The 26,013-nt window shown below is 50.0% G+C and overlaps 1 protein-coding gene and 1 non-coding gene across 2 annotated transcripts; one reads left to right on the forward strand and one right to left on the reverse strand.

Moving 5' to 3' along the window:
* Positions 1-3,078: 3,078 nt before the first annotated feature.
* LOC116951341 (U5 spliceosomal RNA) lies at positions 3,079-3,195 on the reverse strand. Its single transcript, XR_004404190.2, has one exon. It is a non-coding gene; the product is annotated as a U5 spliceosomal RNA (small nuclear RNA).
* A 2,609-nt stretch (positions 3,196-5,804) lies between these two features.
* On the forward strand, positions 5,805-25,878 carry DNAJC2 (DnaJ heat shock protein family (Hsp40) member C2). The gene is made up of 15 exons (XM_032969609.2): positions 5,805-6,130; positions 8,070-8,269; positions 8,909-8,984; positions 10,069-10,167; positions 10,854-10,998; positions 11,372-11,518; positions 11,721-11,812; positions 12,790-12,911; positions 13,442-13,591; positions 14,526-14,614; positions 15,403-15,720; positions 18,357-18,460; positions 20,511-20,615; positions 21,540-21,718; positions 22,986-25,878. Exons 1-15 carry the CDS (start codon positions 6,076-6,078, stop codon positions 23,052-23,054), a joined length of 1,950 nt encoding a protein of 649 aa, XP_032825500.1. The 5' UTR covers positions 5,805-6,075; the 3' UTR covers positions 23,055-25,878.
* The last annotated feature ends 135 nt before the right edge of the window (positions 25,879-26,013 follow it).

Consider the following 26,013-nt stretch of genomic DNA (forward strand, 5'->3'; position numbering starts at 1 on the left):
GGCTGTGTCGGGTGGTGGCGGGTTACGACACATTTATACTTAACGCGACTTAACCCTAAAAATCCTTTATTATGACTAGATAAGTCCAGTACAATAACGACGATTTTTAATCTTTAAAAATGAAGATTCTGACTGCCGACATCACACAAAGTGCTGCTTCTATCCAACGGAGAGAGGACGGAGTGACATTCATCTTGAACTGCAAGGTTAGTGATGGCAAGATTTAAACGTTGCAGGAGCTTAATACCGATTGGAATCTAGATTTGAAGTTTTTGTGACTGCAGGGATCCATACTCTTTAGTTCTTTCGGTAAAGTCACGTAGGTATAAAATAAAATTAATTAAATCACGACGTTTCGGGCGCAACACAAGTGCCCGTCATCAGGTAGGACAACCACAGCAATAAACAAATAAACAATTGCTGTCGATGTTCCACCTGATGACGGGCACTTGTGTTGCGCCCGAAACGTCGTGATTTATTTATACCTACGTGACTTTACCGAAAGAACCAAAGAGTAATGATTGGAATATATAAGATGGCTAAACGATCTCATTGTACACTTAATTTGAACTGTCTGCTCGCGTGTAATACATTCCTCCAAAAACGAACACTGAAAAACGAATTACGTGCTATATAGATAGGCACCACTACGTGATTCGCATTTTGAATGGCTCCGTCGCGTTCAATGTAAAGCCTTGGAGAAGGCTCTACAAGCAATGATCATAGCAGGCGCATATTACAAAATGTTTTCCCTTTATTGCGTGGAGTGCACGTACACAATACACCCTCAAATATTTTTATAATACCATTTTGATACTAGGTTGTTGGGGGGGGCTGCCTATGGCGCCCCCCCCCGAACAACCACAGCCTGCGGCGCCCCCAAAAACCACAGCCTGCAGCGCCCCCCAACAACCACAGCCTGCAGCGCCCCCCAAAAACCACAGCCTGCGGCGCCCCCCAGCAACCACAGCCTGCGGCGCCCCCCAACAACCACAGCCTGCGGCGCCCCCCAACAACCACAGCCTGCAGCGCCCCCCAGCGCTGCAGGCTGTGGTCTTGGGAAGTGTTGGGGGGGGGGGGTCCCCCTCCCCCTCAGCCCCCACCCCTGGGGGCTCTGGGGTGTCAACTTCCGGTCACGGGTGGGGGGAAGGCTCTTATCTTAAGGGGTCTTATGGGGGGTGGAGGATTTCCCCCTCAGCCCCCACCCCTGTCGGCCCGTGAGCGTGGTGGCAGCTCAGCTGCCCACAGCGCCTTATTACGGCGCAACATCACCTGGGGGGCGTACATGTTTGTGAGGGGCGCACCTCTGGTTGGCTGCTTGCTCGCGGTCACTTGATGCACTTCAACCAATCCGTGCCGCGTTAATCACACAATGATAGTCACAGAATGACAGACCTGGGTGTTTATATATTCCCCCCCCCCCCCCCAGCCGTGCATTTGTGCGGGATATACACGGCCTACGCGGAGGGTTTGGGGGGGGGGGATGCGTGACGTCAGCAGGCACACTACGTAACGCTGCCGGCATGCGGGTGACATGACAGAGATGTGACGGCACCGCTCACTTGCATGCAAAATATAGCCATTTTTGCGCCCCCCGCCCCCCCAAAAAAACGAAAGTTATTTTTTATACGTTTTGCATTGTGTACAGTCTGGAAACTACCCACATTCCAAATTTCAAATTTGTTGCATGTTGGGAAGTATGCTAAACATTTCGAACAGACACACATATTCACAAATTTCCCCTTTATAATATATAGAAGATATCGTGATGTATGCAACTGATTAAATTACTGTTCACCATCCACAACAACGAATGTTGTTACTACGAGAGGCCAAAACCTGCTAATAACAAAAGCAAGATTTATTTTGGGGGAATCCAATGGGTAGTCGGGGCGGGTTAGCGAGTTACCAACAACCAACGAAAAAATGAACGAAAAATACTGTTACTAGCAGTACCCCGGTGTTCACAAATTGAGTTGTACCTGTGGTGACTGCTATATCGGGGAGACGAAACGACATTTCTGACCGAATTCGCGAGTACAAATCAGATTTGAAACACGGCAGAACGAATTCTTCGGCCGTGGCTGATCATTGTTTCAACACAGCAGGTTATCATGACATTATTTTCTCTGATACCAAAGTACTATGCAAACCTCCCGGTTATTACCAAAGATTTGTCCATGAAGCCATCCAAATATACAAACATAGATACAACTTCAACCGAAAGGATGGTTTCAAATTGAGCAACTTTTGGAAAGATGTCATCAACCAAGTTAAACGTTAGCTGGGTTATAATTGTACAGCCGTTTCCGTTTACAGCAGGATGGTGCCTGCGTTCGTGCAGCACGCAATCGCCCTCCCCCCGAACCCCCTGCAGCATAACAAAAGGTGGGGTTTACCCGCCTTCTTGCAGTACACCACCACTCCCCCCGAACCCCATGCAGCATAACAAAAGGTGGGTTTTACCCGCTTTCTTGCAGTACACCACCACTCCCCCCGAACCCCCTGCAGCATAACAAAAGGTGGGTTTTACCCGCTTTCTTGCAGTGCACCACCACTCCTCCCGAACCCCCTGCAGCATAACAAAAGGCGGCTTAACTTAGCCCTCCCCTCCCCACCCACGTCCCTTCCTGGCTCCTCCCTCCCCCTTAACCTGTATATAATCTTGGGTATTCCAGAGCTGTTCATTTGCGGATACAGCGAATTTTGCTGTCTGTTCCACCTGAAGACGGAAGCTTGTGTTGCCTCCGAAACGTCGTGATTTAATTTAGTTCTTTGATTTAATTTTACCTACGTGACTTTACCGAAAAAAACAAAGAGTATGAATCCTTGCAGTCACGAAAGCTTCAAATTTAGAATTAGCAAAAGTACCTAAAACCTTGCGTGTTTTTAAACATTAAATTCATGTAAGCTAGGAAGAGAAAAGGAAGCTAGCTGATGTTGGCACGAGGTTGTCTAAAACACAAACTTGATGGAATGGCACGGGCGAACTTACAATTGACAGGCAGGCGTGCATGACGATCGCATATCACACATGCTCAACCACTAACGATTGCTTCTTTGCTTTGTTCGGGATGTTGCCCTACAAAAGTAGGGCGACGAAAAATTGTTTAAGACTCATTAGAGTGTTCCTCTCCACGGAAATCTTTAGTAAAAGGCGAAAGATTTATTCGCTCTGAAGAGAAACCAGAGTAAAGCTGCTACCGCCACTCGTAGGTACTTATATAAATCTGCTGTCTATTTACGCTATGGGACGCCTTGGCATATGTCGTTAACTTTTAATCTTTAGTATATCCATAATTTTAGAATACATCTTCATATTATTGCTAACTTCGTTTCAAATTGGTGTAAATACTCTGAAGTTATTCGCGTAAAGAAAGACGTATTTCTGTTTCGTCGTACCTGCGGTCTGTCGTGCATAATTGCGTTTTATTCGACCAATGGGGAGAGGGGGGGAATAAAACCGCGTCTCTCATTGGTTCCGAAGTTTCCGTTCTCCGTCTGCGTGACGCTCCCCGACTTGGCGGTCAAACGTCTGCAGACCAACAAAGCGCCCTCTTCATAAATTGGCGTAAGTCTCAAGAATCCGTGACAAGTTCCTGGGTAATCGCCAGCCTCAACAGACTGTAAAGGAGCAAGCGCTGTTCACGAGCACCCAATGAAGGCTAGGATGTGGCCGGGCAGCTTCCACACTCGGCCGCCTTTGTCTCCCGAGCGGCGATGATGTTTAAGACGCCACACCAGCTACTCATTTGAGGCCGAGGTCGACCTTGGGGGGGTGGGGGGGAAGGCGTTAAGATCGGTTCCGACGGTGTTGGAATCGACCTGGGGTAGCCGGGTTCGTAGCGCGGCGCGCTAACCGCTGCACCACCGCTCCCCGGCAGAGTCCAGCAGAGAGCGATGGCCGGGATGGGGTTGGCCGATCGCTTTTGAGCGTCAATGAGGTCTTCTTACATTGCAGCTGGGCAAGACTCACGTCCTCCTTCCTCCACAGTCCAGGTTGGATGCGACCAAGGCAGCAATTATAATATAATATAAATATATTAATAATATATATATAATTATTGGGGGGGGACACATCCCCCCCCTAATATTCAAATATGCTCAAAATGTCCCCCTACAATATATGACTATAAAAATTGCTATGCTGTGGAAATGAAAACAACAATTTGCTAAACCTTGGCCACAATATCTGGACTTGTCTTCGCATAAATCAATGCATAGATTTCTGTTTATATGATTGTGGTTATGGTTGTACTGTATTAACCCCTAATCTCTGCCATTACATACAATGAAACAAGAAACGGTAAAAAGGTAAAAAAAGAGCAATGTAATAAATACACTCTTAGACATTATTGTAAAAAAAACGTTCATCCCATGTGTTAGTGATTTTTTTAGGCAGGAAATTAGTTTTCAAATTGAGATATTTTTCTGGGTTGTGACCCCGAGACCCCCTGGAAGAGTTGGTCCCCCCCCCTCCCCCCAATGTTGACTCCATGGCTACGGCCTTGGATGCGACACACGCGGCGAGTGTGGCCATCCTCTCTGAGAGCTCGGGCAAGGCCACCACCAACTTGGCCACGTTAACAACCCAGCGGCAACCGCCCCCAAAAAACAGATGCAGTCGCTTTGAAGGGAGACCCAGGATGACTGTAACTCGAGCACCTCCGCTCCGTATGAATAACGGACATCGATATTTTAACCAATTGTCCATTTTGTGAGGTATCCTAAATAGCTAAATAACTGCAAGCGGATAAAAACAATTAAACGGGCGCTCTGCTATGTTCGCGTGCGCCGGTTACTCTTGGAAACAAACATTGTTTACGACAAATGCGTTCAGGTATGTTATACCACACTCGGTTATACCATAGGGCCGTCCATAAATGACGTCACACACTTGGGGGGGGGGGGTCAGGTATTTGTGACGATGTGTGACGAAGGGGGGGAGGGGATTTGAGAAATGTGACGTCACATCAAAATGCGTAACTTTAAATAAATATAGACAACACGTTCTACTTAATTAAATAGACTTTTTTAATAAATGTGTTCTCCTACATTCCTACAACATCAGAGTGCAGCGCCACATTAAATACGCACTACAATGACAATAGTTTAAAGCGATTTGAAGCATGTTTTATTTGGGGGGGGGAGGCAGAGCTTTGTGACGTCATATTTGAGGGGGGGGGTCTGACTTTTTGTGACGCCGTGTGCCTCTCACGCACGATAATAAATTCACGCGTTTATAAATCACATCACGTTACCCCCTGGGAACATTGCCACGTGTACCCCACCAGGGGATCCCATACGGTTTACCCCGTATCCTTGTAGAGGAAAATTAAGTTTTCAAGTCCATACGGCGTACAGCCGTTTCAATGTGGGCAAAAACATGTTTTTGTTGTCTATTTGTGATTCTGCCTTGTGATGGGACTGTAGGATGAACGTTGAGATTCATTGTATAAGGGGCACGGGGTGACCAACAATGTCTGAATTGGTCTGTAATAAGGTAGGGCACTGATAATGGGTTGACGGGTATGGGATCTGCGTACCAACCCCCCGTGGTTGACAAAACCACACCGATTAACTTCACGAATCGCGATGATACAGTAATAGGTTTTACCCTTTTAACTGGCACAAAAACTGACACCTTTATTCAAGGCATCATGTTTGCAATAACCACAACACAAGCAGTCAAAATGCAAACAAAAGAGACAACTCTGACAACTCTGATAATGATCGCAATGATTTTCGATTTTTACTTTTTAAAACGAAACGCCTTTTTTGCGGGTTGTTTTGTCCGCGCGCGGCCGCCGTTCCGCCCGGCGGAAGTGCTTCACTCCACGTGGCGACGCCGCCGCCTCCTCCTCACTCACGAGCCGGCGCTGATCGCCGACCCTCCCCCCCTCGCCGCTCACGTCGCCCACGTCGCCCGTGCTGTTGCCGCCGCTGCTGCTCCTTTTCCTCCTCCTCGTTCGCCCGCGCAGTTCACACGCGGGCATCGCCCTCGGCTACACCGACGCCGTTCCCCCTCCGTCGTACAGTAGGGCGATCCCTCGCCGCCCTCATATCGACTTGGCCATGCTGCTGGAGGCGCTGCCCGGACAGTGCTCGGTCGTGCTGGGCCGCAAGTCTGGTGAGTGTCTTGTTAAGAAAGACAAAGATCTCCCTCCGCGTAACCATTAATAGGCTGTCGTGTTGGGAAGTTGCTGTTCGCGAGCACCTAATAAAGGTAGGAACGGCAACACGAGGTGTTACCCCTTCCCCCCTCCCAGCACTTGTGCCCGGCCGCCTTTCGAGTCCCCAGTACTCAAGACTAAGCCGGTCCAGGGAATGGCCCAGAAGAACGGTTCAGATATTCGCCACTGTTAATCACCGCACCAGGTATTGTAATCAATTCAAGACCGGGTGGGCCGAGACGGAATGTGCCCAGTGACCCGTGAGCATATTCCTGACTGACCACTGTCTTTCTGAACCTCCCTTCACAGCAGTAATTCTCATACCTCTACCTACTCTTCGCTGGCAATACACGTAATTATAAACAACGGTAATGCATGTAAACGGTTCTTAAAAGCGACAATGATTATCATTACACACTTTCGTGATGGTCATAGTCGTCGCCTCGTTTGAGGTTGCTGACCGGTGGTTGAGACTACGTATACGTACCGTATGTGGAACTTCTTTCGCACCGTAAGTAGCCAACCGTGCTAATCGTAGGTGTGGCAGTCGTGGTGGAGCACCCATCCGCATGACTGCGTGCACCATACCTGTCAACCCCTTATCAGTGCCCTACCTTATTACAGACAAACTCAGACCTTTTTGGTCACCCCGTGCCCCTTATATAAATCTCAGCGTTCATCCTACAAAGTCCCATCACAAGGGAAAAACACAAATACACGCACTACTTGTACACACGACTAGTACATTCACCACTAGTACACTCACCAATAGTACACTCACCACTACATACCTGTCAACCCCTTATCAGACCACCTCCGATCTAATTGGTCACCCCGTGCCCTTATAAATCTCAACATTCATCCTACAATGTCCCATCACAAAGTGAGAAACACAAACAAATAGACATACATGTTTTGCTCGGATTTAAACGGCTGTACGCCATATGGACCAGAAAACGCAATTTCCCTGTACAAGAATACGTGTAAACCATATGGGTTGACGGCTATGGTGCACGTACTGGGTGGTAATTATTAATACATCGCAGTGATCCGTGAGAGATGGTGTTGGCCATCAGCCGTGGTCAATCCAGCAGTGGATTGGCCACGGCTGAATGATGAATGCAAGTCAGTAGGTTGAGGCTTAGTCGACCTACTGGAGGCGCAGAACCGGTTAAAATAGTCGTCACTGGTGTTGGCCGCGAGCGGGATTCGAACCCGGGTCATCAGATTCGTAGCGCAATCCGCTAACCGCTACACTACCTCTCCCCACACATCACCACCACTCTCAGCTGCTCACAATGCGCTCACCAAGTCTACGAAGTTTATTCGTGTCACCAGGTGAGAACCCAGCAGACCCTGATAGTGTAGTCTTTGTCTAATTCGCTCGCGTGACCTGGGGCACCGAAATAACAAAATAGAGGGTTTTTTTTGGGTTAGATCGTGTAAATATATAAATGTGTCGTTAAACCCGCCACCACCCAACACAGCCAAGTAGTAAGGGTTGATCATGTAAACAGAACGTGGCCAATTCGTCACTACTACAGCACGCCGGTGTGTTGGAGAGCCAAGCCACAACATTTACAATCTGAGTACACTGTCGATGCCTCATTGACGATATCGATGTCTCTATGTCGGTATTTCTATGACGATGTTAAATGTCTCAATAATGAGGTCTCTATGGTGATGTCTTTGACGATGTCGATGTCTATGATGATGTCTCTGACGATATCTCTAGGACAATGCCGATGTCTCTAGGACGATGTCGATGTCGCTATGACGATGTCTCTGACAATGTCGATGTCTCTGACAATGTCGATGTCTCTCTTACAGTGTCTCAGTGACGATGTCTCTGTGATGATGTCTCTACATTCGTTGGTCAATGTTGGTGTCTCCCAGCTCCCGTGCACTACGCGTTTGAGGCCGCTGGCCGCTGGCTCGAGGCACTCTTGTTGCGCCGTTCGCGCAGTGCCACCTCGCTCTCCGCGGCCGACGCGGCCGAGGGCAGCAGCTCGGAGTCGGAGGATGATGGCGACGAGGAGCGCCTCGAGTTGGAAGAATACCCGCTCCTCAAGAGCCTCGACCCCAAGGAGTGGAAGGTTCGAGTCCCGAGCAGGGTCGTTAACTGGCCTTCATAATTAGACAAAGTCAAAGACTAGGCGTGGACGTACAAACCGCACGGTGGCAGGACTAAGGGCTAGTAATACGGCATGTCCCCGCTAAACGCGGCGGTTGCGTTCCTGAAAATTGCCTCGTTAAGCAATTTTGCATTAGGCCGGAGATTCATTTTCCCATGAGGAATAACGGTAAAGGTGAGAGTGCCGTTGCAGCCCGTAATTTTATTATTGTTTTTATTTGACAAAAGGCATTGTTTTACAGTGATTTATTTTTAAATACTTTGTGTTCATGTAGTATTTATATTAATATGCTATGTGTGACAGTAGTGCAGGAGCCCTACGATCACTTACTGGATGCTTACCACTCATTGTTAAAGGATTGACATTTTTTTTTACGATAAATTTTACGATTGGTGAGATGACGCTACGCAACACAAAGATGCTGGAACAACGTGAGGAGGAGGAAGGCATGCCATCTGGTGCTGGCTGCATCACCCCCTCATACGTGCACCATCCCCTCATACGTGCACCATACCGCCCTTCATAGGTGCTAGCTAAGAGCACTTGCTCCAACAGGTAATGTGGGCTACATGGGTGATCTTTGTGTCTTTGTGTCGACAGACTCAAGATCACTACCTGGTGCTGGGCCTAGGACAACTGCGGTACCAAGCCACAGCCAAACAGATCAAGGCTGCGCGTGAGTCACTCTTGAAGTCCTTGGAGCACAGGGCTGCACATGGGCCCTTGTGGGGAGCTGGAAGCGAGTTTCCCTGTGGTGCTGCACTGTGTGTGTGTCTATCAAACCAACTCAGCCGCACAACTGCTTAGCGGTGGAGCGAGGAGCAATCGGAAGGTTGTGAGGTCAAATCCTGGTTGGGTTTAGGGGTGGGTTTTAATTAACTCATCCCATAATCGCTCCTTCCGTGGTTGATAAAATGAGTACTACTTTGTTGTTGGGAAGGTCAACAGTGGTTGCCCTGTGGACTCACCCCCTGCTGCCACAGTAATGTGGAAATTCCACCACTGGCTCTGCAGGGCTGTAAATGCGATGTGAGCACTGTTGGCATCACTGCTCACTCGAGCAGGAACTCTTATTGGCAAGCGCCTCTTTGGAACAGCATCACCGCTTTCCAACCGAGTTGGAAAGCGTTGATGTGTGATCTCTGTCCGGAACCGGGGAGGCTGGGGATCACAATAACTCGTAGCGATGATCCAGTATGAATGAAAGTCCACCGTGTAGTCGTGTTGCCTTTTGGGACTCGCCGTAGAGGAAGCCTGGCAACATTGATCAAAGCATTGTTGCCCAAATCCTGGAGACAAATCTAGTGATAAATATGATTTGTGTTCTAGATTTGAAGCTTTCGTGACTGCAAGGATTCAATACTCTTTGGTTTTTTCGGTAAAGTCACGTAGGTAAAATAAAATAAAGGAAAACAACTAAATTAAATCACGACGTTTCGGAGGCAACACTAGCTTCCGTCTTCAGATGGAACAGTCACAGCAGAATAGCTGACTGTTCCACCTGAAGACGGAAGCTTGTGTTGCCTCCGAAACATCGTGATTTAATGTAGTTGTTTTCATTTTATTTTACCTACGTGACTTTACCGAAAAAAACCAAAGAGTATGATTTGTGTTGCCAAGGCCATGAGCGTTGCCATGGCGATGTTGCCTAACTGTGCAGTGATGTTACCGCCCGTTAAATGCTCCCAAGGACAGACGTGTGGGCAGGCATGGTTGATTCCGTCCGTTTGCGTGATTTTTCTTCCTTGTTGTACCGACAGACAAAGCCATGGTCCTGAAGCATCACCCAGACAAGCGCGAAGCCACAGGGCAGCGGACGGGCAACGGCGAGGACGACTACTTCACCTGCATCACAAAGGGTGCGAGGACCCCTCGCTCGTCACGCAACGCCACCACCAAAACCACCGCCACCATCACTACAAGGGCCACCATCACCACCATCGCTGTTGCCACCTCCACGACAATTGCCGCCATAATAGCATTGCTGCCACCACGGAAATTGCGCCCCCAACGACCACATGCAGTGGTGTATTGCTGTATCGTTAGTGTGTCTGTTGTGTACATTAACGGACACGGGGAGTGATGAATGCGTCGTTCCGGAGTGTGTTCTGTACAGTCGGCGTGTTGGCTGCGTGTGTTGTATAAGCCGTAGTTGACCGTCTCATCAAGGGTTAGTGGACGCACAAATGTTGTGAAATTCTATTCCCATGGCAGTCGAGGAAGAGCCCACGCCCTGGCTTGCCAGGAGAAGGCGGTCTAGCAAAGTGTGGTCTTCCATCTGTCCCTACTGTATGGAATAGAGGGTTGCCTCCTCATAAATGTGGGTTTTCTCTTGGTGCTCTGGTTTCCTCCCACATTTATAAACACATTAATTGTCTGAAAACATCTTAATGAAAAAGGGACCGCAGAGCTTGGGCAATTCTTCTGCTTTGCTGGCTGCCTTCCAGCTGGGCCTCTGAATTCCTCGCGATTGTGTGATGCAATTTAAACCTTCTCCTTCCTGTCCCCCCCCCCCCACCTCCTCCCCGGTTGGCGGTGGCGGTAGCGTACGAGGTGCTAGGAGACCCCGTGAAGCGCCGCGCGTTCGACAGCGTCGACCCGACGTTCGACAGCAGCACCCCCACGCGCGGAGACGTCAAGTCCGGGGACTTCTACGAGACCTTCACGGAGGTGTTCGATAGGAACGCACGGTAATACGCGCGTACGCATAGACGCAGAAACCCTCCCCCCCCCCCCCATATCCTCTAACAGACTGTTGGGGCAAGTCCTGTTAGCAGGATTCGGAATCTTTTTTTATCCCGGAGAAATCCGATGAGCTATGAAGCTCTTTTTCACAAATGTCCAGAAGTATAATCTATTGGGAGTGCTTGGTGCGCTGCGTTACAAACTCAGTGACCCGCGTTCGATTCCCACCCACGGTCAACGGTGATGATTGTGATGGTGATGATTATAATGGTGATGACGATACTGATGATGCTGTTCCTGCTGATGATACTGCTCTTGATGATGATGAAGATTTAGCTGCTGAAGCTGCTGTTGATGATGCTGCTGATCTGCCCCAAGGTGGTCAACCAAGCAGCCTGTGCCTCGTCTGGGTGACGATGCGTCGGCCTTTGAGGAGGTGGACAGATTCTACTCGTTCTGGTACAACTTCGACTCGTGGAGAGAGTTCTCCTACCTCGACGAGGAGGAGAAGGACAAGGCTGAGTGGTGAGAAAGACTGGGAAAGAGTGTGAATATGAGTGCGTGAGTGAGCACAGAAGAGAGCGAGCGAGTGTGATTAACTCAATCGCTTATCCTCCCCATGTTTCACCCACTCTCTCCCTCTTGCTCTCTCGCTGTCTCCCTCTTGCTCTCACTATCTCTCCCCCTCTCACTCTCTCACTATCTCTCCCACTCTCTCCCTCTCTAGCCGGGACGAGCGGCGCTGGATTGAGAAGCAGAACCGGGCGGCACGCGCTCAGCGCAAGAAGGAGGAGATGGTTCGCCTTCGCTCGCTCGTCGGTGAGGTGCTGCCAGCTAGTCCCGCCGCCACCTCCCATTTATCATCGTCGTCATTTACAATTAATTCATTCTGGCTTAGATCATCGTGTAGGTATAATCCCTCCACCACCCAAAAAGAGCCATTCAAGTCGAGTTGTCCCGTCGTGTCAATTTATTGATTTATCCGCAAACGGGAGTAATGTTGAAATGTGAACAAAACGCTTGACAATTGTGTATGACGTTTCACTGGGGATAACACCCAGCATCGACTGTGTCATGAAAGAGCTTTCTGCTCCATGTCCTTAAGTGTGATTATAGGCGTGAATTGATTAATGTGTGTGGTCGGCGTGGGCAGACCTAGTCACGTAACACAGAAATGCGGAGGAGTGGTGTGTTTGTCGTGTGTGTGTGTGCTGTGTATATGCAGTGTATACAGGGCCAGATTAAGATTTTAGAGGCCCCTGGGCTTACAGGTACTGTGAGGCCCTCAGTAATATTTTCTCAATGAAAAAAAGTAAAAAAAATACATTCTATTTTTACAAGGCTTACAACAAATACAATTCACCATTTACAAATGAAATAACTTTTTACTTAATCTCTGGAGGCCCCTAGCTGGCAGAGGCCCTTGGGCTGCAGCCCCTAAAGCCCATGCCTCAATCCGGCCCTGAATGGATATAGTACGCAGTGTGTATGTATGGAGAGCGGTAGTGGTTAGCACACTGCGATATGAACCCGGAGACCCGAGTTCAGCTCCCGGCCACGGCCAACACTGGTAATGAAAATCTGAACCAATCCTTGGCCTCTCCTGGGTCGACTCGCCCTTAAATATGTACCTGGTGTGGTGCGTAAACATTAGCACTGGTGAGACAAAGGTGGCCGGGCGTGGTGCTGGCCTCTCCACCCCCTTTTGCTCTATTGCCAGCCTTAATAGGTGCTCGCTCACAACACTTGCCCCAAGAGCCTGTGTGAGCTACACGGGGGACCTTTGTTTCTGGCAGACCTGGCATACTCGTGTGACTCGCGGGTGAGGAGGTTCCGCGACGAGGAGAAGTCGCGCAAAGAGGCGGAGAAGAGAGCCAAGGCGGACGCCAAGAGGCACAGGCAGGAGGAGATCGACAGGGTGAGTGCAGGCCAGCGCCAGTGACTTACAGCTGAGTGGGGTGTGACTCCTTGCTTGACTGTGCGAGCGAGCGAGTGTGTAAAGTGAATGGGTGAGAATGTGTGTGTGTGTGTCAGGTGGTGCAGCGGTTTAGCGCGCTATGCTACGAATCCGGCTACCCGAGTTCGATTCCTGCTCACGGCCAACACCAATGACAATTAACTGAACCGGTCCTGGGCATCGCCTAGGTCGACTCGGGCTCAAATGTGTACCCGGTGTGTAAACATCGCCACTGTGGAGACAAAGGCGGTCGGGCGTGGTGCTGGCCACCCACTCCCTCGTGTGCCTCGTCGGCCTTCATAACAGCACTTGCCCCAAAAGTCTGCCAAGGCTGTACGGGGGATCTTTGTTTTGTGTCAGGGTGTGAGAGTCTTGATTGATGCCATTCCGTGCGTCTCTCCCGTGGGCATTGCAGCACCGCTGTCCGATTGAACTCCGCCGTGCGGGTGCCTCTCCTAATGCCCGTCTCTTCGTCCCCCCACCCCCTCCAGGTGAGGCAAGCGGAGGCGGAGGCGGCGCGCGCGCTGCGGGAGAAGGAGGAGGCGGAGGCTCGTGTGGCCGCGCAGCACGCCAAGAAGGAGAAGGAGACGTTGAAGCGAGCGCTCAAGAAGGAGCGCCAGAGGCTGCGCGCGTTCTGCAAGGTGCATAAACCACACGAGGCCAACTCCGGTCATCCTTCCAGCGGCAGCCTTTGGACTGGTCCGTCAAAAAAAGTCGGTCGCGCTTCTGAATGCGCTTCTGCGGCCGTCTGGAACGCTCTTCCTTCCGATATTAGGAAGCTGCTGGAGCTACGCGCGCTTCCAAATAATCTAGATTGGAAACTCATGTCTTTATAACTGCTTTTTGTGTTTATTGTTGTCCTTCCGCCGCAAATCCGATTAGACCGGTTGGCTACTTCTGTTGCGAAAGAAAATCAACATACAGCACATACAGCGCCACTCCACCATGGTGCTGTGCCAGGGGGACAGGGGTGTTCATCCTCACCACTCGGTGGCTTGCCAAGATAGCGGTGCTGCTTGCGTTGTATCTGTGTTGCTTCAGCCCTGCAGGGATGGTAGTGATGATGATTGTGATGATGGCACTCGTGATGTTGATGATGTTTCTATTGACGGTTGTGAGGATGGAATTAGCCGACACACGACCAGGATCTGAACTGGTGACATTCTGAACATCGGTCACATCCGCTGACTACAGTGACGCTGCCAATTTATTTGCAATCATAAGAATACAGTCTGCTTGTGTGTGTGTGGGATGGAGCGGTGGTGCAGTGGTTGTCGCACTCCGCTATGTACTCGGCGACCCGAGTTCGATTCCCGCTTACGGCCAACATCGGGGACAAAGATATCTTAACCTGTTCTGAGCCTCCCCTAGGTCAACTCAGCCCTTACTGAGTACCTCGTGCATTGTGTAAAAACCTCTTCACTGGGGAGACAAAAGGCAAACTGGCACGGTGCTGGCCCCCCACCCCCACATAAGTGTGCCGTGCCTGCCTTCATAAGTGCTACACGCTAACAGAACTCGCATCAGGAGTCTGTTAAGGCGACATGGGGGATCTTTGTCTTGGTGTCGCTTTAGACTTGGAGCTACTTTGCGGAGGATGAGGCGGAGAGCGTGCGCATGATGGGGGAGATGGAGAAGCTGTGCGAGAACCTGGAGCTCAACAGGTGAGCAAAGCAGATGTGCGGGACACCCGCCAAGCACACACCACGCGCACACAAAGCACTACTCTTGTCCTGCACATGACAATCGCACAGACACATCTCGCCGCACACAAGGACCAAATTTCAGACATGTCAGAGACGTACCAAGGACATAACGAGACCACATTTACAGTACCTTCCACCTCCCGCAATCTCCCTACCATCATCTCCCATCTGCCTCCATCTTTTACCACCTCTATCGACCACAACTTCCCCCATCTCCGATTAGCATGGTTGCTACTTACGGTGCGAAAGAATTTCAACTTGCATACATCCATCTTCTATCGCACCGCTCCGTGTCCACCCATATTCCCCTTCTCTCCCACTCTATAATATCATCCTATCTCCTTTTACAACTTTCAATCTCCCACCATCTCCTTCACATTCCTCCATCCACCTTCCATCTCCTTTCAATCTCCCACCCCGCATCCTCCCATCTCCCATCGTCTCCTGTCTCTTATCATCTCCCACAATCTGCTCACATTTACAATCTCCTGTCATCTCCCCTTCTCTTCTTCCACCATCTTTCATCATCTCCCACCACCATCTCCTCTCATATACCACAATCTATCGTCTTCCATCAACCACCCAACCAACCCACCCAATCCCCCAACCCACCCAACCCCCCAACCCAATCGACCAACCCACCCGACCCACCCGACCCAACCAACCCACCCCAACCCACCCAACCCAACCCAACCCACCCAACCCACCCACAACTCCACCAACCCCCCCCCACCCTCCGCCCTCAGCCTGCAGGATCTGAACGAGGCTCTGGAGACTTGTGGGGGGCGCGAGGCGGCTCACGAGGCAGTGGGGGGTCGCCTGCGTGAGGTGGAGGAGCTGCTGGAGCGGCGGCGCGTGGAGGAGGCCGAGGCTCAGGCACGCGAGCGGGCGGCCCGCGGCGCCGACGCCGACGCCGCCGCCGCCGCCGCCTCCCCCGGGGGGGACGACGCATCGTCTGCCACGTCGGCGGCAGGTGGGGGCGGCGGTGGCAAGGCATGGCCCCCGGAGGACCTGCAGCTCCTCATCAAGTCCGTCAACCTCTTCCCAGCGGGGACCTCCTCACGGTGAGGAACGGGGGAGGTGGGGGTGTGGGGGCTCCGCCAGGGCAACTCGGCCGGTACGGTGCCGAGTTGCCTTTGGTGGGGGAATCTTTGTCTTGTTCTGTGTGAGTGAAAGTGGCTGGGTGTGAGAGTGGGTGAGGGTGGGTGTGAGTAAGTTCGTGGGTATGAGTAAGAGTGAGTGAGTGGGTGGGTGTGAGAGTGGGTGAGGGTGGGTGTGAGTAAGTTCGTGGGTATGAGTAAGAGTGAGTGAGTGGGTGGGTGCGAGTGAGTCGGTGGGTGTGAGTTAGAGTGAGTGAGTTAGAGTGAGTGAGTGGGAATGAGTGGGTATTAGTAGTTTAGTATTTTATTTTGCATTACCCTGTGAGCCAAAAAGCTCTTAAATCGTGTTTCATCAACAAAAAATAAGACCGCCGCTTCTCCGACAAACGCAACAAGTCACGGTCAAAATAAGTCAAGAATAAACAACAGATAAGCGAAATAAAAAAAATAGATAGCAAGTCATAATTGCACTCTAAAATTTTTCCTTTTTTTGTAAGTAATAATAAACTCAATATAGGTTATTAAATAGCACGCTGTATCTATTAAGACAAAAATCTGCTATATTAATTGTAATGCAGATACGGCCTAAAAGACAACGGCATTACATTTAGGATAAAAAACGCAGTATCCATGTAAAATACTAAGTGTAAGCAACGCGCATAAAGTGGTCGCTTACAAGCAATTAATCTCATCTAACTCTTTATACATTGGCAGCTGTGCTGGAATTCACTTACAATTAGTGATTTGAAGCGGGTGATGGACGGCAATGACTGCAGACCAAGTTTTGTGGCAATATTGTTCCACAGATTAGGGGTCAGCCACCGAAAACGCTCTTTCACCAAAACTTGTTTTGCATCTGGGAACGTTCAACAGAAGGAGTGATGAACTCCTCTGCTTGGGTCCGCCCTCCCGTCGTGTGTCAACTGTTCCAACAAATATTCTGAAGAATTACGACTAAGGATATTGTAAATAAACAAAGCCTGATTAATCGTTCTGTGATCGTGGAGTTGTACAAGTCACAATGATGGGTTTTATAAGGGGCATCCAGAGCAAATCTTTGAACAGAGTGATAAGTGGGAATGAGCTTATTCAATGTTGTATTGGAGGCGGATTGCTACACAATGCAAACATGATGGTAATCAGGTAGCCCTTACCAATTCTAACCGAAACTTAGCTGGTAAGCAACGTTTATGTCCGTAGAGAAATCTTGTTAAAAATGTTGCATTCCTCCCAGTGCATTCACCAAGCTTTCAGATATACTTTTATATTGACTCTCTGTATCGTAGTGCTTTTAATAATAGATTTTTTTATGAAAATGGCTATCCCACTACCTTTATTGTCTCTGTCTCGATGAATGAGATCGTAATTATCAGTTTCAATTTGACAATGTTTTACACCCGTTAAAAAGAGCATTTCCATCAGACAGGTGACATGGGGATGTAGACTATTGACTTCCTGTTTAAGCAAATCTAGTTTACATAAAATCACTCTTATATTTACATGCATGAATCTGTTCGTAAATTCATAAGTGCATGATGTAGTAGTAATATCCGGACTTGGATGAGTGGGTGGGTGTGAGAGTGAGTGGGTGGGTGTGAGTGAGTGAGAGTGGGTGGGTGGGTGTGATAGTGAATGAGCGGGTTTAAGTGAGCGCAAGTGTGAGCAAGACGTAAGTCGGTGATTGCGAGTGAGCTGCTCGTAGTCAACGCGCACCACGTGTGTCCCCGTGATGCCGCAATGACATCAACATCGTCGCACCCAGTGAGAGGACCCGTACGTGCGGACTCTGTCGCGCGCTTCTCCAACACGCCCGCGGAGGGGTTCATTATTCAACCATGATAACAGAGTAGCACCAACGCCAGGCATGCAGGATTCCTGTATGCCGCGATTGAGAATGGGTGGCTCTGCCCAGGAGAGGGAGCACCGAGGATGGCATGGCTGTGACGCCATGGCACACGGGGCCTTTTAGTGCAGTTTGTTTGTTTCTCCTATTATTTGGGCAATAACACTTCTCAATGTGGCCGTTTCATGCAGGGTGAGTCCTGAATGGCAACACAACTTTACACGAGAGTTTCATTCATGCTGGATCATCACTACCATCCCCCCCACCCTCAACCCGTACACACGGATGGACAGAGGTCGCACGTAATGGCACCACGGTGGGGAGATGTTAACTACCTCACCTGGAATGCAGGAGGCTGTGGGTTCGATCCCACCCCTGACGCCTGCTGTATATTTGGAGTTTGCATGTTCTCCCCGTGGTCGCGTGAATTTTTCTCCGGGTGCTCCGTTTTTTTCCTCCACATTTAGAATCATGCGTTTAGAATATTTGGCTACTGCTATAAATTCCCATGCGATAAGCTACATTTTTGAGCCAACCTTTGTGGCCAGGTCACTTCCCAGAAAGAGCGAAATAGCTCAGTGGGCCTCACCTGGTAAAATAAAAAGTTTAGTTTTTAAACGCTCGGTAAAGAGTCGACAGAGCGGGTTCCTTCTCGAGTGAGCGGCTCGGCGGCGGTGCTTGCCTCCTGCATACAGCCTCCCCACCCCCTCGTGGTACAGACAGAGCTCACGCACTCTGCGCCTTCTTATCTTGGCAGCTGGGAAGTCATCGCCAGCTTCATCAACTCGCACTCGCTCACCCCCGGGGTTCGCCGATCGGCGCGGGACGTGGTGGCCATGACCAAACACCTCCAGAAACTCGGTGAGTGGGGGTCGGGGGTTGAAGCACGTACACACAGACACTGGGTATTATTATTGTGTATGTATGTTGAACTTTTCTCACCGTACGTGGCCAACCCTGCTCATCAGCGGTGCGGGGGGGAAGGACTACAAATTAAACACAAAAAGCAGTTCTAAAGAAATGAGTTTGTCAATCGAGATGGTTTAAAAGCGCATAACTCCAGTGGTTTCCTAATATCGGAAGAGCGTTCCAGAAGCGTTCCAGAGGCGCATGATGCAGTGACCGTCTTTGTGCGATGGCCGGCCAAAAGCCACTGCGAGGATGTCCGGAGTTTGCGTGATGGTTTATGCTCCTTGACGAGATCATCATGTTATTGTGGTTCAATTGTGGCAAGCACTCTGTGTGCGAACTCATAATGCATTCGTTCGGCAATCGGAAGCCAATGCAACTCGGCGAGCACTGGACAGACGTGGTCGCGTCTTGCAGTGTTTACCCAGGAAAACCTGACGTTGAATCTTCAAGACTTTTTCAGGAGGGTTCTGCCACGTTTTCCTAGCAGGGGGAGATGTTGTTGCTGCTGCTGATATTTGTATCATTCGGATGATTGGTCAATGCCAGTTACATTGTTTGTGTGTTTTCGCTGTGGGAGGAAACGGGATAACTCGGAGAAAACCCACGTGGAACAAGGCAAAGATCATAAACCTCAATTCACTTACTTGCACTCAATGACAAAGATCCACCGTATAGCCTTAACAGACTGTTGGGGCAAGTGCTATTAGCGAGCACCTATGAAGGCCGGCACAGCACATGAATCGGTGGGTGGCCAGAACCACGCCCGGCCGCCTATTTCTCCCTAGTTTTGATGTATACACACCACACCAGGTACTCATTTGAGGCTGAATCGACCTAGAGGAGGCCCAGGACCAGTTCAGATAATCATCACCCGTGTTGGCCGTGAGCGGGCATCGAACTCGAGTCGCCTTGTTCGTAGCGCAGGGCACTAACCGCTACACTACAGTTACCCACAATCACACACATGCTCATTCTCACTCTCTGCAGAATAGGGGGATAACATAGACATTTCACGCAGGCGCCAAAGTCGGGAATCGAATCGAGACCCTTCTTGCTGTGAGTCACAAGTGTGACCCACTCTGCATCCACCCTGCCGCAATGCTGTAATCCACGGGATAATCCAAAGGTTGCCGCTTTCAGTTCCTTCTCCCAGTGCGGTAGTTAAAACAAATGGGGCGCGGATCGTAAATTCCCTCCACCTCTGGCGACCTAGCAGTGTCAGAATCTGAATTTGTATTTATAGTGGAGGAATCCGATGAGCTGTGAAGCTCTTTTTTTCACAGATGCCCAGTAGGGGAGGGTCAGAATGTGAAAACGACACGCAATACAAAACATGATAGGAGTGCAAAGTACAGTAAAACCTTGGATTGCGAGCATAATTCGTTCCGGAAACGTGTTTGTAATCCAAAGCATTCGTATATCAAAGCACTCGTATATCAGTTGTGATCACGTGACGCTCGGCAGACAAAGCGTATACGTACTGCTCGTATTGCAAGAGATCGCTCGTTTATCAAATTAATATTTATTTAAAAATTTTGCTGGTCTTGCAAAACACTCGCAGACCAAGTTACTCGCAATCCAAGGTTTTACTGTATAAGAAAGGTAAACAAATCACGAAAGAATACACAAAAAACTCAACTTTTTTATTTTCTCAGGTAAAGCCCCACCGAGCTATTAGCTTCTTTTTCAGAAGCGAGCTGGCCACAAATGATAGCTCAACGAAGTGGCTTAACATTTAGCCATTTGTAGCAGCCAAATAATCATAAGTAATCTTAAACGCATGTTTGTGTTTAACACAGTCAGTCGATCGGCAGGCCACGCGTGGCGGGGGAGTAAATTGTCGGTTGTTACCACTGTCTTCCAGCCCACTGGCCAGTGTGGACGAGTAGGCCAAACCCCCTCTAGATGTCCCTTCAGTAGAGGCCCTTCTGCCAGCAGTGGCGTGAGTGCGCAATTGCGGGGCTGCTCCTCTAACTTGCGACCTCTGCGTTGCGTGCAGACCCGGCGCAGAAGGAGGAGCTGAGTCGGCGGGCGAACGAGCGACTTCACTCGGGGGGGACGCTGGCTCCCGGACTCGACCGCGCAACGCCGTCAGAGCGTGACGGTAGCGCACACACTCGCTCACACGTGCAGACACGTGCAGACACGTACACACTGGTATGCACACACGCGCGTTCGCTCACACGTGCACACGCATACACTTGCACACACATACACGTGCAGACGCGTACACGCGTGCTCACGCTGGTACGCACGCACTCGCTCACACGCGTACACCTGCAGACACGTACACACGTGCTCACACGCACGCGTTCCCGCACTCACATGCGTACACAGTGTGCACGTGCAGACAGGTACACGCACGCTCACACGCTGATATGCGCTCAGTCACGTGTTCACGCAGTCACGTGTTCACGCAGTCACACGCACGTCTTCACCCACTCGCACACGTATACGTGTAGACACTTACGCACGCGCTCACACAACAATCACCGTTTGCCACAAAGTGGCGGTGACGTCACCACGGCGCTTGTGCCAGTCTAGGTGCACTCTGAGGCCGTCACATGGAGTGTGTGGAAGGCTTACTACTGACAGGTCACGGGATAGACCCAGGTGTTATGATGGGTTGAATAAGATGACCAGCAGATGCACCACTGTACCAACTTCCACACACACACAAAGACAAAGATCCCCAGTATAGCTGAAATAGCTGTTGGGGCAACTGCTGTTAGCGAACACCTATGAAGGCCAGCACACGGGGGGGGTGGGTGGCCAGCACCATGCCCGACCGCCTTTGTCTCCCTAGTGGCGATGTTTACACACCATACTAGGTATTCATTTCAGGTTGAGTTGACCTAGGGAATGCCTAGGACCTGTTCAGATATTCGTCATGGTGTTGGCCATGAGCGGGAATCGAACCCTGGTCGCCAGGTTCGTAGTGCAGCACGCTAACTGCAACACGGCCGCTGCCCACACACACAGACACGTACATACTAACACACGTGCACGTGTGTGCGTGCGTGCTCAGGCCAAGGAGTGAGCGAGTCCATTGCTCCGGCTGCCTCCGAGAGCCCTTGGACGGCGGCGGAGCAAAAACTTTTGGAGCAGGCGCTGAAGACGCACACGGGGGGCGGTCCCGAGCGCTGGGACGCCATCGCACGCGCCGTGCCAGGCCGCTCTCGCAAGGAGTGCATGCGGCGATACAAGGTAAGCCAACGGGCGGCGGTGGAAACCGCCATTAGGGTCTGCGATGGGGGGCGGAGGGATGCTTTGCAATTGAAAGTCTTTCAATCGGAAGGTCGTGAGGTCAATTCCTAGTTGCGGGGTGGGGGGGGGGCTGACCCATCATTTTATTGTGGGGAAGATGAACAGCGGTTGTCCTTTGGATTGACTCATCTTCACCATAGTGAAAATTAGGAATTTCCATAACTGGATATGCAGGGCTGTAGATGGGAGGTGAGCACCGCTTGCATCACTGCTCACTCGAGCAGGAAATTACTCTGGCTGGTGCCTCAGCCGGACGGCATTAACGCCTGCGAGGTGGAAATGGCGTGAATGGTTGATGGGTGATGTCCGTCCCGCTGTAGCAGGGGAGAGGGTCATGCTAACTCTTGTAGCGATGATCCAGTATAAATTAAACTCTAACCGTGAAGTTGCGCTGTCGCTAAGGAACTCACCCTCGAGGAAACTGGCCACATTGATAGAATCATTGTTGCCCACACCTTGGCAATAAAAAATCCAGCGGCAAATGGATAGACCTTTTCGGCTAAGGCGAATCATGTCAAAAGCCACGTGACATCTAAAGCAGCTGAACCGATTTCGGTGCTGGCTTCATTGGCTGCTGCAAAATTATAAAAATCTGGTTCTCAAGTGCAGTGAGGTCATGGTTTCAGCCAAGTCACCAATGATGGCACGAAAAAATCCTGATCACGTAAAAATATGTTCTGCACTTGATTTGGCTAAAATCCAGTTCTGAAAATGTAAAATATGTTTTTTGACTCTCATGCGCAGTACGCTCAAGTGGCAGAACGGGTGGGATAATGCTGCCCCCTCTCTACTGTGCAGAGCAGAGGTCATTTAAATAAGAAGTGTTCTGAGAGGTAGCTCCGTGGTATCCGCTTCCGTGGGAAATTCTCTAACACACGGGAGGGTGTTGTATTGCTTTTGAGATATGTCTTGAGATGACGCGACACCGCCAATCGTAACACCGAGAACTGGGGGTCACTCAGTTTCAACTGTCAGCGTGATTGGTCGTGAATCACAATCGCAGTGCGACGATTGTGCCGATTGTAATCTCAGCTGATACCGCCGCTGTTTGGCCGATTGACCCCAGTTGTCCGTTGTGCATAGCGCGGTTGTGCGTTAACCGCTGCACCACCACTCCACGCTCGCCGATCGGAGGCTCTGTCAAATCTCAGTCTTGTCGCGTGCTTGCCGCGTGTTTCTGACGCGCGTTTTGTCATGTCGGCTGCAGGAGCTGGTGGAGATGGTGAAGGCGAAGAAAGCTGCACAGGAGGCGGTTAAGATGAACAAACAGAAGTAGCGAGAGCGATGGGGGCGGAGCGCATGAATGGGGAGGAGGAGTGAGTGGGGGAGTGGGTGATGATGAACAGTTTTCACGCGGTGTGAGTGGGGGAGGGTTGCAAATGGGCGATTGAGAATGCGTGAATGGGCGAGTGTGTAAGTGAGGCGGTGTGAATGAGTAGCTTAGAAGGGGACCGGATGAGTGAATTGGAGGTGCTGATGTGAGCTGTGTAGATGTTTGTGAGTCAATAGGTGAGTGAGAAGGTGACCCCAAATAGGGGAGATGGTAAGTGAGTGTTCAGCGTAGGTGTTGATGCGCGAGATTGAGTGCGAGAGCGTGCGAGATTGCGTGTGAGATTGCGAGTGAGCGCGCGCGAGATTGTGTGTGAGCGTGTGCGAGATTGCGCGAGTTGGTGTTGGCGCTTTGCGTCGTGCGTCGCGTCACCAAGATGACAGAAGCGGCCTCTCTCTGGCGCCGGAAACGCGTCGTGGCATTTCACGAGCATCCCCTGTGACATTTTGCGTACAAAACTGAAAACAGGTTTTCCATGCTGACCCGTGTGTGTGTGCGCGCACGCGCGCGCGTATTTTATCGGCGTGTACAACACATTAAACGCGCGCTGCTGAGAGGAGAAACAACTGCCAGTGATGTCATCAGTTGGCCTTGGCGCGAGCGACACTGGGGAGACCGGGCGAGATCTTATCCACTTGTTGGATGATGAATGCATGATGCGGAAGCAGGTTCCTCGATGCTGTAGTCATTGGAGATTATTTTAAACATCGTGCAACCCGGATGCATGTCAAACCGGACCCTTGGCAGTTCGCCAGCATTGGTTCAAACAAGCCTGACTGTTGATGAGACATCAACAGTCGGTTGCATTTGAGATAATTTAATATTTATCTGCTGCTCTTTTAGTCTCGTGCTGATCATACGTCCTGTTTTCCCAACATAACATTTACAACACGTGCAGTTGATCCTGTACACACCTGTTGATAGCTTCGGTAATACATCTTTTGTACCAGATATTAGATTCTGTATTTTATGTACCATGCCAAATCGGACTCGGATGTTTTGTTTTTCCAAACATCTGATTAACTGCACGTGTGGTAAATGTTATGATGGGCAAACAGGACGAATGATCAGTAGCAGAACACGCGTGACAACAAGGACACTGAATTGATTTTGATAATGTTGAAGTTGTGTGCAAAACTAGCTATTACTGCTCTTTATACTCTTTGTTTTTTTCGGTAAGGTCAAGTAGGTAAGATCAAATAAATGAAAACAATTAAATCACGACGTTTCGGAGGCAACACAAGCTTCCGTCTTCAGGTGGAAACCGTCGCAGCAAAATTCCTGTATCAAGTGAAGAGAGCTCTAAGAGACCCGAGATTATATACAGGTTAAGGGGGGGGAGGAGCCAGGAAGGGCCGTGGGGGGGGACTAAGTTAAGCCGCCTTTTGTTATGCTGCAGGGGGTTAGGGGGACGGAGAAGGGGATGGCGAACGGTTATCGAAAATGAGAGAAACCTACTGGAAGAAATGGAAATGGCTTTTCAATTATAAGGCAGCTAAAGTTTGACTTGGTTGATGACATCTTTCCAATGATTGGTTAATTTAAAACCATCCTCTCGGTTGAAGTGTCTATGTTTGTTCATTTGGATGGCTTCATGGACAAATCTTTGGTAGTATCCGGGAGGTTTGCAGACTACTTTGGTATCGGAGAAAACAATATCATGAGAACCCGCTGTGTTGAAATATCATATCATATATGAGAACCCCCCTTATAATTGTACAGCCATTTCCATTTCTTCCAGTTGGTTTCTCTAATTTTCTACAGCCGCTCGCCATCCCCCTAACCCCCTGCAGCATAACAAAAGGCGGCTTAACTTAGCCCCCCCCCCCACGGCCCTTCCTGGCTCCTCCCCCCCCCCCTTAACCTGTATATAATCTCGGGTCTCTTAGAGCTCTCTTCACTTGATAGAGCAATTTTGCTGTGACGGTTTTCACCTGAAGACTGAAGCTTGTGTTGCCTCCGAAACGCCGTGATTTAATTTAGTTTTCACTTATTTTATTTTACCTACGTAAAATAAAACCGCGCGTGCGTTCCGAAATTTAGCAGCGCAACTTTCATACGTATCGGAACGTGAAAGGGTTAAGGGACCGTGAGTAGGGGGGGGGGGGGGGGGGAGAGTGAGGGTTTGGACAGGATGCGCCACAGCCGGCAAGGATGACGTACGGCGGTCGAGGCAAACGGCGGAAGGGCAGCCCAAGGAGTGGACGCGCCCCAAAGCACGACCGCCATTGAGGCAGAGCGACAAAATCTTGAGTGCCGGGGACGTTCCGTGGTATCGCGGGGGACCGTGAGGGGCGATGAAGCGGGGGGGGTCCTTTATTCAGCAGTGGAGAGCGTGGCTCCTGAGGAATGGATCGACACTGGATATAAAAAAAAAACATTTGAGTAATGTCAGTGAAGGACGCCGTATTTGTATTCATATTGACAGGCATCCACAAAACGGATGCATGATTGGCATTTTGCACCCATTGCCAATTTGACCGATTTCAGAGCATTCCTGTGAGAGAAAAAAACTTTACAGTTGTTGGTAACTACAGTATGGCTTCAAAAGGAAAATAGGCGACATTTCGTGCAATGGTCCTTCATAGCACGTGATCGACGATAATTGGTGCGTTAAAACGCTCATACGCGTTTGCCTGTGTCAGGTGGTGGAGGGTTTAACGACGCATTCGGTCAGATCATTACGTGGCCTCAACCAGAAATCAACTATGAAACCTGATATCAGTTTCGGAAACCTGCTACGCATTAAAACCAATGAGTTTGTACAGTATTGTATATGTGTGTATGGCTCTGTATGTAAGCATGATACATGTGTCCAAATCTTCCAATGGTTTGTGAGCTGGACACAATCCGGTGAGCTCCGGCAGGCAAGGCTGCGTTGGCTGGGTTATGTAGCCCGCATATG

The sequence above is a fragment of the Petromyzon marinus genome, chromosome 42, assembly GCF_048934315.1.
Source record: "Petromyzon marinus isolate PM22_M1 ecotype Great Lakes invasive population chromosome 42, UKy_Petmar_22M1.pri1.0, whole genome shotgun sequence".
NCBI lineage: Eukaryota > Metazoa > Chordata > Hyperoartia > Petromyzontiformes > Petromyzontidae > Petromyzon > Petromyzon marinus.